At 36.7% G+C, this 18,203-nt stretch overlaps 1 protein-coding gene and 1 pseudogene across 2 annotated transcripts in view; one reads left to right on the top strand and one right to left on the bottom strand.

Annotated features, from left to right (window-relative positions):
* Nucleotides 1-18,203, bottom strand: part of SCFD1 (sec1 family domain containing 1) — a 117,520-nt gene that overhangs the window by 65,884 nt on the left and 33,433 nt on the right. For both annotated transcript variants that reach the window (XM_023255623.2, XM_023255624.2), the window contains exons 11-14: nucleotides 8,008-8,147; nucleotides 4,595-4,685; nucleotides 3,958-4,031; nucleotides 3,200-3,281 (exon numbers count right to left, since the gene is read on the bottom strand). In XM_023255623.2, the coding sequence (XP_023111391.1) occupies nucleotides 3,200-3,281; nucleotides 3,958-4,031; nucleotides 4,595-4,685; nucleotides 8,008-8,147 (387 nt within the window). The remainder of the gene's footprint in view (nucleotides 1-3,199; nucleotides 3,282-3,957; nucleotides 4,032-4,594; nucleotides 4,686-8,007; nucleotides 8,148-18,203) is intronic.
* On the top strand, nucleotides 17,353-18,149 carry LOC101086485 (annotated as a pseudogene).

The raw sequence follows: 18,203 nt of genomic DNA, 5'->3' as shown, positions 1-18,203 counted from the left end.
TTTCTTAGAATGACCCAAGAAGGAACAGCGTGTCCTCGAGGGGACATTATTTTCCTTCTGCAAATGAAATGTCCTGTATAGCACTGTTTCTTTAAATCAGATCCTGTCAAAAGGGTGTCTTCCTTGAGTTACAGCAGAACAATCATCCCAAAATGTGTAGCTTTTATATAAAATCACTTAACAACACAGTGAATGACAAATTAGTTAGCATAAAATGTTCTGCCAATCAGCAGCCCCGGAAAAAACAACTTCTTTTATAAAGAAAGCCAGATTACCAGGTCTTAAAGAAGAATTATGTGGGTTATGCACAGTGGCATGTTAAAATACCTGAGACAGATGGCCTCTATTAGCACACATTGATTTTGAAAAACTCATATAAAATCATTAGTATAAAATTATAAATAAACATCATAAAGAATTTATAGTAAATTGTGCCTTAAAAAAAACAGTTCTTCACCTAGACAGCTATAATAGCTGTCTTCCAATTCCATACTTCATTCCAGAACTCACCCATCACTCAGACTCATTTTTCTATTTAAAACACAAATCACAGGGGCGCCTGGGTGGCGCAGTCGGTTAAGCGTCCGACTTCAGCCAGGTCACGATCTCGCGGTCAGGGAGTTCGAGCCCCACGTCAGGCTCTGGGCTGATGGCTCAGAGCCTGGAGCCTGTTTCCGATTCTGTGTCTCACTCTCTCTCTGCCCCTCCCCCGTTCATGCTCTGTCTCCCTCTCTATCCCAAAAATAAATAAACGTTAAAAAAAAAAATAAAAAATAAAACACAAATCACATCATGTCATTAATCTCCAATGACTTCCCATCACACTTAAATTCCAATTTCTCTTGATCCCACAGTCTATCACTTTTTCATTCCTTACTATAAGCACATTAATCTTCCTTTATGACCTGGGGCGCCTGGGTGGCTCAGTCGGTTAAGCGTCCAACTTCGGCTCAGGTCATAAACTCGTTTTCCTGAGTTCAAGCCCCCATGTCGGGCTCTGTGCTGATAGCTCAGAACCTGGAGCCTGCTTTGGAACCTGTCTCTGTCTGTCTCTCTCTCTCTCTCTCTCTCTGTCTCTGTCTCTGTCTCTGTCTCTCTCTCTCTCTGCCCCTCCCCTGCTCATGCTCTGTTTCTCTCTCTCAAAAATAAAGATTAAAAAAATTAATAGAAATCTTCCTTTGTGTCCTTAAACACACTAACTTTGTTCCTTGTCTTAAGGCCTTTGCACTTTTTTAGTCCTTCTGCCTGGAATGCCTGGCCCTGGAATTTTCACTAACCAGCTCCTTGTGGTTCAGGTCTCAACTCAAACATCACCTCATCAAAGGTCATTTCCCTAACCACTTACTCCTAACCACTTACAGTAGCCCTCTCTGATGTTCTCTATCACCTCATATCACCCTGTTTTTGTTTTCTTATCACCTAAATGACTGAAGTTATCTTGTTTTCTAATTTGGGTACTTTGTTTATTGTTACTATAATAGAAGCTCCATGAGAATACATAACTTGTCTTATTTACCACAGAATTTCCAAGGCCTAGCACAACACACAGTTACTCCATAAACATGACTGAATAAATCAATTACGTTAGCTAGAATTTTCTTAAACCATAAGCTCTAGTCTCTGACCTGGAGTAATTCATATAAATTTGTAGCAGGATAATGTTTGTCAAGTTTTATGAATAGGATAAAACTACGCTTTCCATAGTATAATAAATTAGTTACTTTGGGTTACACAACTCCGTTTGGTAATTTTATTGGTTTTACAGCTATGAGAACTGAGGTCACAAAGTAAAATGTAAGAATCAATAAACTTTACTAATGAAAAAATAAACAAACAAAACCAAAGTCAAAGTAAATCCACAGAAGAGTTTAAATCTTAAAGACCACACAGGACTATTAACAACTGTTGTAACTTCTTAGAATTTATTTTTACTTGTCCACTTACTTGCGCTTAGCACCTAGCAACACTGCTTGGCACAAAGCAAGTACTCAAAAAATATTAGTTTAATGGATCCTAAGATCCTTAGTACAAAATTACAGGTTAACAGATATAAACCAGAACTTATATTTTGTTTTGATGCAGTAAACTTTTTACATTAGATTCAGTCTTCACCTTGTAAGCAAAGCCTTTTCTCTCCTACTGAAGGATATTCTCAATATAGCTCTCTGTTGTATTTCACCTGATGATATATATTATCTCCACAGGAGACAATGACCTCAGGCAAACAGATCTGTGCAGTCTTTACCCATTTTACAGAGATGCTAAATATGGAAGGGAAAATATCAGTAGAGTCATCTATAAACTGAACAATTATGTTTCTATCCCTGTAGGTACATGAAAATCGCCAGTACCAATATTGAGATGTGGAACAAAAGAAATTACGCAGGTTTAAATTCCATGATGCACAATGTCCATTATCTATCTATATTAGTTCCTTCCTATCTCTATGACTTTTTAAATCATTAATAAAGAAAAATGTTTAAGTCCCTTTCCCATAAATTCAAGGTGTTATCAATATCTTTGAAAAGCAATAAACATATTTAGCTATTTTACACTGCTTTTTCAAATATATCATATCAGACGGAAAGCAAGGGTCAGTAATAACCACGTCCTAGTGTATGGCCAATTTGTCACTGAAATTCAGCTACATGTCCAGAGAATAAGGGACAGCAGAATACTGAAGGACTGATATGGGGTAATCATGAACAAAGTAATGAGATAAAAGAACTATGATAACAACATATAGAAGATACAAACCATTTATCTCAAAATCACAGTACAACAGGAGACAGTAAGAACCCTTAATAATAAAATACTCATCTAAGACTAAAAGTTAATGGATATTTTAGATAGTACTATAGTTAGAAGGGTGTCTAAATCTCTATTACTGACAGACACAGGTCTACTGTTAACAGAGTAAGTGTAGAGGTAGTACTGAAGCAATATTGAGACAACATAATACAAATATCACAGATGTAACTTTTATATACTAAACGTGTGACCTTGGCAAATCACTAATCTTTCTGGATTCTTAAGCTTCCTCATTTGCAAAAAATGAAGGCACTAATGTTGCCTTTGATAATTTTATCTCATTATTACAGTGAGGCCTCAATGAGATAATGAATATGAAACCATCTTAAAAAGTATAAAACTCTACATAAATAGAACACATAAATATTGGGGAGTAGGTTAAATTTACCTTTATATGTTCTAAAACAGCAGTGGCAACATTTGTATGGAGATCAATAAGTCTTTTTTTTTCAAGGAGTTCTGGCAAAGAACTACAAATACCAAAAAATTAAAAATTAACCATTCAATTTTCTAAGAAAATGACATAGATCTTAATAAAATACACACCTGGGTGTTTCCTCTGAGGAAACAAGTAGTAATAAAATGACAAATTAAACTGATATCAACCAAAGTTAATCTCTTAGGCTTTAACACATAACAATATTCACTACTTTAATACAAGTAAAATACTTCTTAGTTTAAAGTAATCTCCCTCCCAAACATCATTATTCCACCATTTCACTTTCTGATTCCAAAATCTGGAGGTTTAGAGTAAAATCAGATTAATGGAAATATGATTTTACATATACATTTAAAACACATTTCTTCTCTCCTTGATGGTTTCAAGTACCAGAAAGAACGTGCTTAACCTTTAGTTAACATAATAACAGCAGCAATGATAAAATAGTAAGTTGTATTATTTTATCACCAATACTATCTTCCTAGTAAAATTATCCCCATTATACAATTCTAACTAGTGAAAGAAGCAAATGATCTGCTATATAAAAGGAACTTAAATCAGCTTAAAGAGACAATTTAGTTTTTTAAATTTAAAGGTCTATGCCATTACCTACTGTTTCCTATTATTAAAAATATTAGCCAAACTTTTAGCCTTCAAGATAAATCTTATCAACAGACAGACTTAAAGGTCGTATATTGCCTACTTACCTAACAGCTGATGTTAGCTTAGCAGTATTGTCAGAAAGCATACTTATGGCTCCTTCATCTTCCCCCTCTAGTCCCTGAGAAGGAAAAAAAAAAGATCCCAGAAACATAAAAATCAATATATTCCTCAGATTACGGATAAACACTAAGATCTGAGTCACCCAGAGTGACGATTCTTCTCCTCTAAGGAACAAACACCCATCTCTAATAGTTACATTAGAGTTCTAGGTACCACCAGTCTAATATAAATGGTGGGATGACTACCGAGCAGCACCGAGTATTTTCAGATAAGGAAATAGGCGCAGAGGCTTGGCACTGGTCACACAGTAATAAACAGTATGGCCACATGCTGAGTGTATCACAGTACAGTTAGAGTGTGCAGCGCTGGAACACAGACCTCTAACATGAAGCCACATTATATATTTTTTCAGATTATAAATACAGATTATTCTTTGAAAAAATTTTGCTCTTCTCAGTATTTACATTTTTTTAAGAGATAATTTATGTAAATTGACAATACTTTTTTTGTCATTAAAACACTGAATGGCTCAAATTTTCATAAGGAACAAAAAAGTTAACCTCTTCCTCCCTCCAGATGTCCTACTTTTGTATAATTCTAAGACAGCAAACAGAATCTTACCATAATGCTTTTAAGTCGTTTAACCTCATCTTCCTGTGCTCGGTAGGATTCTAGTTCTTGCTGAACTGATTCTGCAACTTCGGGGAATGGACTGAAACAGTAATGAACAAGATGAACTATGATTATGACATTAAAATATTCCTTTTTGTATGAATTCTGAAATATATACCATGAGGATTTATTTTTATTTTAAACGTACCTATTTGGATTTGAATATTTTTATATATAACATAGGCAGAAAACACTTAGCATAAATCCAACTATATATCCTTCTAGTATTTATATTATAAATACTATTTCTTTAAAATGCATATCATAATACTTCTACATTTAAGGACATTTAAATTTTTTTCTATTATTTTCATTAGCCATATCATATTTTTCTTCACCTATATGCTGTTAGGAAAAAAAGTAAAATATTTAAGTGACTGAAAAACAAAGAAGAGGAGTCATGGTATACCAAACATCAATTAAATATTACTAACCAAATTAACACAGATTATCAAAGGGTTCATATAACTACAAACATGGCATTTAAAAAATATTACATGCAGGTAATTGTGAAAAAAGGTCTTTTAATTCTGTAAGCTTAATATCTTAGAACACTGTTAGTAAAAACAGAATACAGGCCACAGTTTTGCTGTTCTAATGTGGGATGTCTTCTTCCAGGCAAATGAGGTTTAGCAGTAATATCCGTAGACTTAGGACACAAGTGATCTGCAATCATTGAGCAGCTTTGGTTGGAACAGTTTCACGTGGCACTAATCTTGAATAATTCTAAACGAATGTGTGGTTGACCATGAAATAGTCCCTAATGTAAATAATTTTCATCTACAGCTTTAGCAGAGGCCAGAAGCTTTGCTTCCTTCAAAAAAGAAAAGACAATGAATAGCAATAAAACAAAAGCACTTTGCCCTGACACCTGGTAACACTCCATTCACAATCAGCACATTTCACCCAGTGGAGACTGAGAGAAATGGCAGAAGTCCCTGAAAGGATTTTGAGGAAAACAGTCCAGTTTTACATGACAGCTGTAGGCATAAACCTCAGCTTCAGCAGACTATGCTGGCAGAATATAGCACTGAGCATGTTTAAATGTGCTGGCTGAATTAGATAATCCTGAAATCTCCAGTATCTTCTAGTCTTAGGACTAACAAACAATAACTGCTTACATTTACAGAGTGCTCACTCTATGCCAAACACAATGCTAAAAATCTGTCTCAATTTCTCATCTAATCTAACCACGGTCTTGGTGAGGTACATACTATTAATAATTAAGACCAGGACTTTTGGGATCTGCCAGGACTGGCCTTTATTCTTGTTTTTACCAATGATAACTAGATGACTCTGGGCAAGTTACTTCTTTATATTTTTCACTTTGTCTTCATAACAACCCTCTGAAATAGGGCAATAGAGTCGTAGAATTATCATCCCTACATTTTACTGATGAGGAAAATGAAGCTCAGAAAGATTTAAGTTACTTCTTTTATTCTACACAATCTCCCAGTATCTTTGCACATACATTACTATTACTGTATTTCTCTAATATTGTAGTACAATCTTTAGAGTGAGAGTTATTCAGGGCTACAATTACTTACAAAGAATTAAATATCTTACTATTCAACTGACTTCTTAGATTGTTCCTAAATATATAGTCTAAAGAAAATAGTCAAATCTTCCATATTTGAAGACATTTTTTTCTTAAGCTTTTTTCTATTAGAAAATGTGAATCTTTTTTTAAAGTTTATTTATTTATTTTGAGAGAGAGAGAGTGAGATACAGCGTGGAAATGGCAGAGAGAGGGAGAGAAAGAATCCCAAGCATGCTCCAAGCTGTCAGCAAAGAGCTGACACGGGGCTCTATCTCACGAACTGTGAGATCATGACCTGAGCAGAAATCAGGAGTCAGATGCTCAACTGACTGAGCCACCCAGTCGCCCCCCCAAAAGTGTGAATCTTCAAGTTAACTTTAAAATACTCTGCATACTCTATAAATAACGTAAATGTAATTTCTTGTTCTTTGCCACTATGGAAAAAAATACAGACTATGGAATTCTAAAGAGAAGAAAATCATTTAAAATCAATTATAATAGTATTATGCTAAGTGAAATAAGTCAGTCAGAGAAAGACAGATACCATATGTTTTCACTCATATGTGGATCTTAAGAAACTTAACAGGAGACCATGGGGGAGGTGAAGAGGGAAAAAAAGTTACAAACAGAGAGGGAGGGAGGCAAACCATAAGAGACTCATAAATACACAGAACAAACTGAGGGTTGAGAGGGTTGGGGGAGCGGGGAAAGTGGGTGATGGGCAATGAGGAAGGCACTTGTTGGGATGAGCACTGGGTGTTGTATGGAAGGAAGGCCATTTGACAATAAATTATATTAAAAAATAAAAAATAAAAAATAAAAAATAAAAATAAATAAAATCAATCATATTAGTACCTAAGCTGCCACAGCAGAAAGAGGAAAACCGTGACTTTTCTTTGCAGAGAAAATAAAATTCCTTGTTATAAGCAATGTGACTTTCCAGTGTTAAAAACAAAAAAAAAAGTTATAAGTAGATAAAGCACACAAAAAATCCAGCTGATTGAATCAATCCTATTATTTTACTTCTCTTTAAACATAAATGAGGCCAAAAGGAATAGCCATATCACGAACATGGACACATATATAGGTACAGTAATGCTTGAAATACTCAAAATAATAGTAATAATAAATAACATTATACTTCTGTAATTGTTGATGAGCAGCATTCTTTTTCTCAGAGAAAAAGGATATTTTTGGTTTGTTTGTTTAGAATGACTTCCCTAGCCATAAGGACCACTAGATAACTTTTATAACAATTAATGAGGCCATTAAATACCCTAAACTTTAAAGGGACATAGCAACACATGGGATCTATATATCTGCCTACAATAAATCACAAAGCAAATTATTATTTCTAATGTGCTTTAAACAAATCTGATTTTCAGGCTTAGCTATTCTCTCTCCACAGTTATCTAAAACTGTGTTTGTATGAAGGCAGATACGGAACAAAGAGGGAAAATTACACTTCAATGTTTTCCTGTCACAAAAACCTATTTTAATGAAAGACAGAAATGGTCTTGTAGAGGGTCAATGGATAGCAACACAATTTAAAAAACTACCTATAAAATCTACCAAATCATATAGTATGGTTTTAATGAACAGGCAAGTGGCCCCTAAAAAACAACCAACAAAAAACAACATAGGAATCAGGAAGAAATCAAGCAATAAAGACATCTCTACAGACTATTTAGTTATGGCTACCTCTTGTGTAGATGAACCACTATTATCTTTTTGATTTTTTAAATCAAATTCATTGTCATATGACATCTTCATTTCTTTTTAAGGGGTGAATCTTTCACTTACTGATACTTTTCTTACTTACCTTCCTTTATGTTTCTGCCAAAATTTATCAACTGGAGTTAAATCATAAGACTTCTTGTTTTTTCTCTTTGGTCGAGCACCAGCTGGAGAATTTTCTACTCCTGAAGATTCTTCCAAATTAACTCTGTTTAAATGGAAATCCTAGGAAAAAGTGATCTTTTTTTAAGTAACAATTTAAGAACCATAACATTTCCTACAACGAGGAACATAATCAACAGATTCTTGCTGTCTTTTCTAATATTTCTAATAAGGACAAAATACACATCTGAAATTTAAAGACCTCTTTCTAATGTTTTGTTACACAAAATGTACTTTCAAATGTTTATGTATTTTAATTAAAATAGTAGATGCAAATGATTAAAACTTAAAAAAATATATAAAAATCATGTTAAGGTTGTGTATCCTCCTAGAAAAATATTTTTGCATATGGCAGCATAGACATATCCTTTTAATTTTAAAGAGTTAGATTACATTATGCATATTTTGTACCTTGCTTTTCTCACTTAACAAAGTATTTTATTTTTTTTTAAATAACATATTCTTTTTTTTAAGTTTATTTACTTTGAAAGAGACAGCGTGTGTGAGCACACATGGGGGAAGGGCAGAGAGAGGGGGAGAAAGAGAATCCCAAGCAGGCTTTGTGCTGCCAACATACAGCCCAACATGGGACTCAGTCTCATGAGCTAATAATCTGAGCCGAAATCAAGTGTCAGATGCTTAACCAACTGAGCCACCCACGTGCCCCAATAATGTATTTTAGAGTTTTTTCTCTACCTCTGTATTTACATCTACCTCATCTTTATCATGGTTGTATAGGAGTCCAACATTTGGACATAATCCATTTATTTAAACAGGCCTCCTAATGCCTGTTTCTAGTAACAAACATAGTCTTAAATATAATTTTTAAACTTTTAGAAAGTGAGTATTTTTTCTATCCTTTCCCTTCCTTCTTGCATTAGACCCAGGGAATTCCTTCGTGTAATAACAGTATTTTATGGTTCAACTCTACTCTGAAGAATAGTGAGCCAAAGACAAAATATGGCCATCAGTAAATGAGTAAATGAATGACGAGCAAAAAAAGAAATTATGTGGAGAAATTATCTAATATGACTACATTATCATCTTAGTTCTAAGATAGAAGGGTTTTTTTTTTTTAATATTTATTTTTGAGAGAGAGAGAGCGAGAGAGAGAGAGCACCAGCAGGGGAGGGACAGAGATACAGCTAGAGAGATACAGAATCCAAAGCAGGCTCCAGGCTCTGGGCTGTTAGCACAGAGCCCGACATGGGGCTTGAACCTGGGAACTGTGAGATCATGACCTGAGCCCAAGTCAGATGCTTAACCGCTGAACCACCCAGGCACCCCTAGAAGTTTTTAATTAATAATTAAACTTCTAGGTCCTAGCAGATTAAATACTGATTGTAACTTAATCTCCTCTTTTATTATTTTTCTAAATTTAAATCCAAGTTAGGTAACAGTGTAATAATGATTTTAAGAGTAGAATTTAGTGATTCATCACTTACATACAGCACCCAGTGTTCATCCCAAGTGCGCTCCTTAACGCCCATCACCCATTTGGCCCATCCCCCCACCGAACACCCCTCTAGAAACCTTCAGATTGTTCTCTGTATTTAAGAGTCTCTTATGGTTTGTCTCCCTCTGTTTTTGTATTATTTTTGCTTCTCTTCCCTTATGTTCGTCTGTTTTGCATCTTAAATTCCACGTATGAGTGAAATCATGTTTGTCTCTCTGTGACTGACTTCTTTCACTGAGCATAATACACTCTAGTTCCATCCATGTTGCTGCAAATGGCAAGATTTCATTCTTTTTGACTGCTGAGTAATATTCCATTGTGTGTGTGTATGTGTGTATAATTTGGCTATTGTTAATAGTGCTGCTATAAACATCGTGATGCATGTGCCCCTTTGAATTAGCATTTTTGCATCCTTTGGATAAATACCTAGCAGTGCAACTGCCAGGTCATAGGGTGGTTCTATTTTTAATTTTTAGGGGAATCTCCATACTGTTTTCTAGAGTGGCTGCAACAGTTAGCATTCCCACCAGCAGTACGAAAGGGTCCCCCTTTCTCCTCATCTTCACCAACATCTGTTGCTTCCTGAGTTGTTAATTTTAGTCATTCTAACTTAATTTCCTCTTGATAAAAGTAGGTCAAGTCTAGTCTAGTACATTAGACTATACCCTGCAACTGTGTTTTGAGAAATAACATAATAATGGCAAGAACACTTCCATTGTTTGCATTAACAGCCAGGCAAATAAGAAAAATTTTGGTCTTCAAAATTGGGAAATTAGAACATTCTGTGCTGTACTTAGTCATATTAAAGAAACTGAATATTTATACACAAATACAAGACAACAGAATTAGTTTTAACAGGCAGAGTCGAAACTGTTCCCTCTGATATTCATACTTTCTTGACTTGGAAGACTGGACAATGGTGTCCCCAATCACGGGTTATAAATAAATAACATTGAGAAGTGCTAAAAACATGGGTAAGTCTTCAGCAGTATTGGTTTCCTTTTACAAGTTAAAGTAGACCAGTAGACCCAAACAGAGCTAATGTTAACAAAATTACATTTTGATGAAATAGGTGACACCCATTTATGCAGAGCTAAGATTTATATTCACATGAGAAAACAGCAAAGTAAAATAAAAGTAACTTTTATTTTGTCAAAGAATTGAGACAAATCTAATCAAGTGTCTAGATCATTTTATAGAAAATACTGGGGATAGAGAACCATGTCAAATCGCGTCCCACAAGAATACAATCAACCAAACACAGAAACGTAGGAAATTCTTTAGAAAATGATTCCTATTCCTTCAACCAAAAAACGGCAATGAAAAAGGAATGGAAACAGAGGAATTACTATAAACTGAGAAACTTAAAGATACATGAACCAATGCAATGTACAGATACTGTTTGGATCCCTGTTTGAACAAACCAATTGTAAAGATGCATCTTTGAAACAATTAGGAAATGCTGAATACAGAGATAATATGAGATACTACCAAAGAATAATTGTTAATTTTGTTAGGTATGATAATAAAATTATGGTCCTTCTTTAAAGATAAATGCTGTACTATGTATGCATAGATCATATAATGCCTGAGATAAGATACATATTGCCTGGGAAACTGAGTGATGCAAATGGAGGTTCATTATAGCACTCTGTAACTTTGTCTTTTTATATGAAATATTGCCTAAAAAAATCTTAAAATTTTATCCATAACAGTGAATACAACCTGCAAATTTTTGCCCCTTGCCACAGTGATTGTGAAAGTACGTGTTGAGATGGGGCCTCATCACCCTTAATTTGGGAGTGATTATGAAAAATAAGAGTTTCTCCTTGCCCATCCACATTGGACAAGAAACAAAGAATACTGTGAATATAGATATGTTATTTTAATACACGGAGGTTCAAGGGTTCTTTTATATTGAACAGCACTACCCAACATATCCTAATTCAGATGTCAAGGTATTCTGTACAGATTCAGCAAAGTCAGTGACACTCTGATAAGCTAGTTCATTCTTATTAAAGCAAAATTCCTTATTACTCTAGGAATCATGGGCTAAAAAAGCCCCTACAGATACACTGCTGACTATATGCAGATATTTCCAATTTATTCATTCTCTAAACTAGCAAAGAACTTGAGACGTAATGATTTAGAAACAGGATGTCCAATACAGTTGATACTGGTCACATGTGGCCACTGATTATCTGGAAAGTAACTAGTCAGAATTGAGATGTGATGTAAGTACAACATACACCAAATTTTTAAGACTTAATATATAAAGAGAATATAAAATAATTAGTTTTAAATTGATGTGTTAAAATGCCAATAATTTGATTTATAGAGTTATATAAAATATATTAAAATAAATTTCATCTGTTCCTTTTTATGTTTTTAATGTGGCTATGGGAAAATCTAAAATTACATCTGTAGTTCACACTTTATTTCTTTGAGAAAGCACTGTTTTAGAAACCCTGAACTTTGGTCAATGATAAAAGAAGGAAGAGAAAAGAAAAATATGTGAAGACATTAAGAAAAAAGGAAGGAAAAATCTAACTTGGAATACTTCTAAGAATCATTTAATTTAAAAAGAAAATCTCTATACAATGCTGCATCATAAACATAGATAAAAATCTCAAAATCCTACATACTAAGCAAGTGGGATATAAGGGGGAAAAAAGGTAGCAACCTAATGCTAGATTAGTATATGGCAAGTAACATATACTCTTCTTTCCCTTAAATAAACATTTTTTAAGTTTATTTATTTATTTTGAGAGAGAAGAGAGATCATGGGAGGGGCAGAGAGGGAGGGTAGAGAAAGAATCCTAAGCAGGCTCCACGCTGATGGCATGGAGCTCAATGTGGGACCTGAATTCACCAACTGTGAGATCATAACCTGAGCTGAAATCAAGACTTAGATGTTTGGGGTGCATCTGGGTGACTCAGTCAGTTAAGCATCTAACTCTTGGTTTTGGCTCAGGTCATGATCTCATTGTTTGTGAGATCAAGCCCCATGTTGAGTTCTGCACTGACAGCATGGAGGCTGCTTGGGATTCTCTCTCTCCCTCTGTCTCTGCCCCTCCCCTGCTAGCACATGCGCTTTCTCTCTTTCAAAATAAATAAATAAAGTCAGAGCACTAAAAAAAGAATGAGATGCTTAACCAACTAAGCCACCCAGGAGCCCCTCCCTTAAATAACATTTTAATTCAAGCTCAGAAATAGCAATGAATATGGAAATACAATGAAACAATACCATTTTAAAAAATGAATGAAGTCAAGGTTGTTTTCTTGGCTTTTATGTAGTCTACACACTTTTATTAGGAGCTTCCTATGAACAGCTTAGATTAAGGGAGTAGAAGTTTACATCATACTTGACTTTTAGGCAAATGCCTCAAACTAGTCCAATACAGTGTTGTCCAAGGGGTTTTGTGTTAATAAAGACTACAGGATCAACAGAGCATCAATCTTCAAAGCATAAAACTTTGAACTACACTTAGGATCCAATATACTGTAATCACACATCTTTAAAAAACAGGAGTGCTTTGAATTGAGGGGGCCAACATGGAGAAGTAGGGGGATCCATATGTCCTGTGTCTCTTAAACAAACAAGTGTAGAAGCCAAAGGACCTTGAACACCAAAGCCTGGGAGGAAAAGAGACTGAATCTACTAGGAAGAAAATGGGAAAGCTGGAAAAAAGATAGGGGGGTAATTGCGAACTGGGGGAGATAAAAAAGGCTGTGTGGACACGGAGGGGAGGAACCCTCTTCTGTGGAAAGACAAAGGGAAGAGAAAGAGTGGCTCGGGAAGTGCAGGACCAGAGCTGGACAGGAGAAAGACCTTGCACTGAGACTGAGAGGGATCTGATCTCCAACTGCAGGGCTTTCTTCGGACTGGGGCTGGCTCCCTGTTTGTGCACCTGGGGAGGAGGGGAGCCAGGCCTAGGTGCGGTTGTAGGTCAGAAGCTCAGTCCACAGCTGGCGAAAGTGGTTCCCTCCCTGGAAGGCTGCATGATAGCACAGAACCTGCCTGCGTCCACTACCCCCAGGCGTGGTAGCTGGGCCGAGGGTGCAGACTGCAGGAGAATAAGGTGGCCGTTTCCCTGAAGTGCTGTGGGAAAAGACAAAGCCTGCCTGCGTCCGCCACCCCGGGGCTCACAGTGAGGGCAGCGGCTCTCAATCCTCAATAGGAGAAGTCGGTCCTTCCTGTAGTGTGGCAGCACAGACAAAGCCAGCCGGACCACGTAACGCCACATTGAGAGGCGCTTCCCCAGCGCCAGAGCTCATGGAGCAGGACTCTGAATCCTAGCCAAGCGCAAGGTCATGGGAGGTGGTGGAACAAGAAGGACAGCCCCCGTCTGCACCAGCAGCACAGTGCGGATGACTCCAACGGAGTCCACCAGGTCTGGCTCCGTGGAGAAGACACTGGGAGATCACCATTCCCACCCACCACTACTCCAAGGCAGAGCCTCAGGGATCACTCCCTTGGCCCATAATGGAGGATGGTCCAGAAAACGCCAAACCATGCCCCCTCGTACTGGGTAACTGCACATCCACCAGAGTGGCACAGACCCTGTGGACAGCTACTACCTACAAGCACTGCAGCATTGACCCAGATTAACTCTAGGTCAATTCTGGATATATAAATCTATTCTCCACCCTCCACCCCCCATTCCTCCTCCTTATCTCTTCCCTCCCCTAGGCTGGCTACTCTGGTTATTGGTCTGTCTCAACAGGCATATTTAATCCACTGTCTTGATACATGTTCTACACCTCCTTCTTTACACTCCTCTCTCTCTCTCTGGAATAATCAAGTCATATAGTTTCTCTGGGTAATTTGATTTTCATTTCGTTTTCCCCACCTCCTTCTTTATTTTCCTTTCTCTCTCTGGATTAAGCCTTTTAGTCTCCCTGCCTAATCAATGTTTATTTTTTCTCCCCGCCCCCTACCACTCCCCCTTCCCCCCACTTCTGTCATTTCTTTCTTTGTATATGCTCTTCCATCAGCACCGCCTCCACCCTCTTCTTTACTTGTAGTTGGTGTTTTTGGGTTTTTTGGTTTTAGTCTTTAGGTTTTTGTTTATTTGTTTGTGTAATTTGTGTGTTTGTGTGTTTTTGTCTCCTGTTTGTCTACCTGTTTTCCTTTACAGGGCTACTCCAAGGAACAAATCAAAGCACACCTCATGGAGGGTACAAAATATTACTACGAGTAGGGTAATAAAATAACCAAAGTCACAAACACAGAGAGCAAGTAACAATCCCCCAAAAAACACGTCCTGAAGGGCCAAGCCCTGGACAGCATATGACCCTCCTTTAATACAGCGGTGCTCACAGGTGCAGACCACACAAGCTTTTAAAACACGTAAGAGACAGAAAACTAGCCAAAATGATGAAACGGAAGAATTTTCCTCAAAAGAAACTCCAGGAAGTAGTGACAGCTAATGAATTGATCAAAACCGATTTAAGCAATATAACAGAACAAGGATTTAGAATAATAGTCATAAAATTAATTGCTGGGCTTGAAAAAAGCATAGAGGACAGCAGAGAATCTATTGCTACAGAGATCAAGGGACTAAAAAATAGTCATGATGAATTAAAAAATGCTATGAGGTGCAAAATAAAATGGAGGCAGCCATAGCAGGTAGACCCATAAGAGTAGCCGTAGACCTATCTACTGAAACTTGGCAGGCCAGAAAGGAATGGCAGGAAATCTTGAATGTGATGAACAGAAAAAATATGCAGCCGAGAATCCTTTATCCAGCAAGTCTGTCATTTAGAATAGAAGGAGAGATAAAGGTCTTCCCAAACAAACAAAAACTGAAGGAATTCATCACCACTAAATCAGCCCTATAAGAGATGCTAAGGAGGACTTTGTGAGTGAAATGCTGCAAGGACCACAAAGTACCAGAGACACTGCTACAAGTATAAAAGCTTACAGATATCCCAATGACTCTAAAACCTATCTTTGTAAATGGACTAAATGCTCCAACCAAAAGATACAGGGTATCAGAATGGATAAAAAAACAAGACCCATCTATTTGCTGTCTACAAGAGACTCATTTTAGACCTGAGGACACCTTCAGATTGAAAGTGAGGGGATGGAGAACTATCTACCATGCTACTGGAAGTCAAAAGAAAGCTGGAGTAGCCATACTTATATGAGACAAACTAGACTTTAAATTAAAGGCTGTAACAAGAGATGAAGAAGGGCATTATATAATAATTACAGGGTCTATCCATCAGGAAGAGCTAACAATTATAAATGTCTATGCACCAAATATGGAAGCCACCAAATGTATAAAAATATCACAAACATAAGCAACCTTACTGATAAGAATGTGGTAATTGCAGGGGACTTTAATACTCCACTTACAACAATGCATAGATCATCTAGACACAGGATCAATATAGAAACAAGGGCCCTGAATGGTACGTTGGATCAGATGGACTTGACAGATATATTAGAACACTGCATCCCAAAGCAACAGAATATACTTTCTTCTCGAGTGCACATGGAACATTCTCCAAGATAGATCACATACTGGGTCACAAAACAGCCCTTCATAAGTATAAAAGAATTGAGATCATACCATGCACACTTTCAGACCACAATGCTATGAAACTTGAAATCAACCACAGGAAAAAGTCTGGAAAACCTCCAAAAAAGCATGGAGGTTAAAGAACACCCTACTAAAGAATGAATGGGTCAACCAGGCAATTAGAGAGGAAATCAAAAAATACATGGAAACAAATGAAAATGAAAATACAACAATTCAAACACTTTGGGATGCAGCGAAGGCAGTCCTGAGAGGAAAATACATTATAGTCCAAACCTATCTCAAGAAACAATAAAAATACCAAATACAAAATCTAATAGCACACCTAAAGGAAACAGAAGCAGAACAGCCAAGACACTCCAAACCCAGCAGAAGAAGAGAAATAATAAAGATCAGAGCAGAAATTAATAATATAGAATCTAAAAAAAATAGTACAGCAGATCAATGAAACCAAGAGTTAATTTTGAAAAAATAAATAAAATGGATAAACCTCCAGCCAGGCTTCTCAAAAAAGAAAAGGGAGAGGACCCAAATAGATAAAATCATGAATAAAAATGGAATTATTGCAACCAATACCTCAGAAATACAAGCAATTATCAGGGAATACTATAAAAACTTATATGCCAACAAACTGGACAACCTGGAAGAAGCACCCACACACTTCCAAAACTCAAACAGGGAGAAATAGAAAACTTGAACAGACCCATAACCAGCAAAGAAATTCAATCAGTTATCAAAAATCTCCCAACAAATAAGAGTCTAGGACCAGATAGCTTCCCTGGGGAATTCTACCAGACATTTAAAGCAGAGATAAAACCTTTCCTTCTTAAGCTGTTCCAAAAAATAGAAAGGGAAGGAAAACTTCCAGACTCATTCTATGAAGCCAGCATTACTTTGATTCCCAACCCAGACAGAGACCCAGCAAAAAAAGGGAACTACAGGCCAATATCCATGATGAATATGGATGCAAAAATTCTCAACAAGATACTAACAAATCTAATTCAACAGCATATAAAAAGAATTAATCACCATGATCAAGTGGGATTCATTCCTGGGCTGCAGGGCTGGTTCAATATTCGCAAATCAATCAATGTGATACACCACATTAATAAAAGAAAATAACCATATAATCCTGTCAACTGATGCAGAAAAGCATTTGACAAAATTCAGCATCCTTTCTTAATAAAAACCCTCGAGAGAGAGTTGAACTGTTTGGTCCCTCTCTGCCCACCATATGAAAACTTACATGGAGAAGGTCACAGATATGGCGGCTGTTACGATGGGAAAACTGACAACCATACCTGCAGGTCTGATATGTGCATCTGTAAGTGTACATGCAGCCAAAGAAGAAGAACTGAAAAAGCAGCTAGTAAAACCAGAGCAGCTCCCCATATATACCACGCCACCTCTGCAGTCTAAATATGTCAAAGAGCAGCCTGGTCATTTACAAATAGGCTTTGCATCCATCTGCAAAACAACTGGTCATTATATTGGCTGGTGCAAGGGTGTTTATGTCTTTGTGAAAAATGGGATAATGGATACAGTACAATTTGGAAAAGATGCTTATGTCTATCTGAAGAATCCACCTAGAGATTTTCTTCCAAAAACTGGAGTGATTACAGTTTCAGGATTAGCAGGCTTGTTTTCAGGAAGAAAAGGTTCTAGGTTTAAGAAAATTGCTTATCCTCTGGGACTGGCCACTGTAGCAACTGTTTGCTACCCAGTTCAGTCAGTAATAACTGCCAAGGTAACTGGGAAAAAGGCATATACTACAAACCAGCAAATTTATGAAGCAGTTAAATCATTGTGGACAAAAACAACAAAAAAGAATCACTCCCCAAACCTAGAGAAAAAAACTAAGAAAACTCTGGTGAAATAGAAATATCCGCAAAAACTCACAACCTGAATCTTTGAGTGCTTTTGCCAACAGAACTCATCTTTGACACAAAGACAAAATCAGAATCTACCTCAGGTGCTACACAGTTTATGCCTGACCCCAAGCTCATGGATCATGGGCAGTCCCAACCAGAAGACATAGATATGTACAGTACTAGAAGCTGAAATAGTTTGCATAGAGAACTACAAGATGTGTGAAGTTGAAAATAATGATGAAAA

This window comes from Felis catus, chromosome B3, assembly GCF_018350175.1.
Source record: "Felis catus isolate Fca126 chromosome B3, F.catus_Fca126_mat1.0, whole genome shotgun sequence".
Lineage (NCBI taxonomy): Eukaryota > Metazoa > Chordata > Mammalia > Carnivora > Felidae > Felis > Felis catus.
This window is presented reverse-complemented; position numbering and strand designations above follow the sequence as displayed.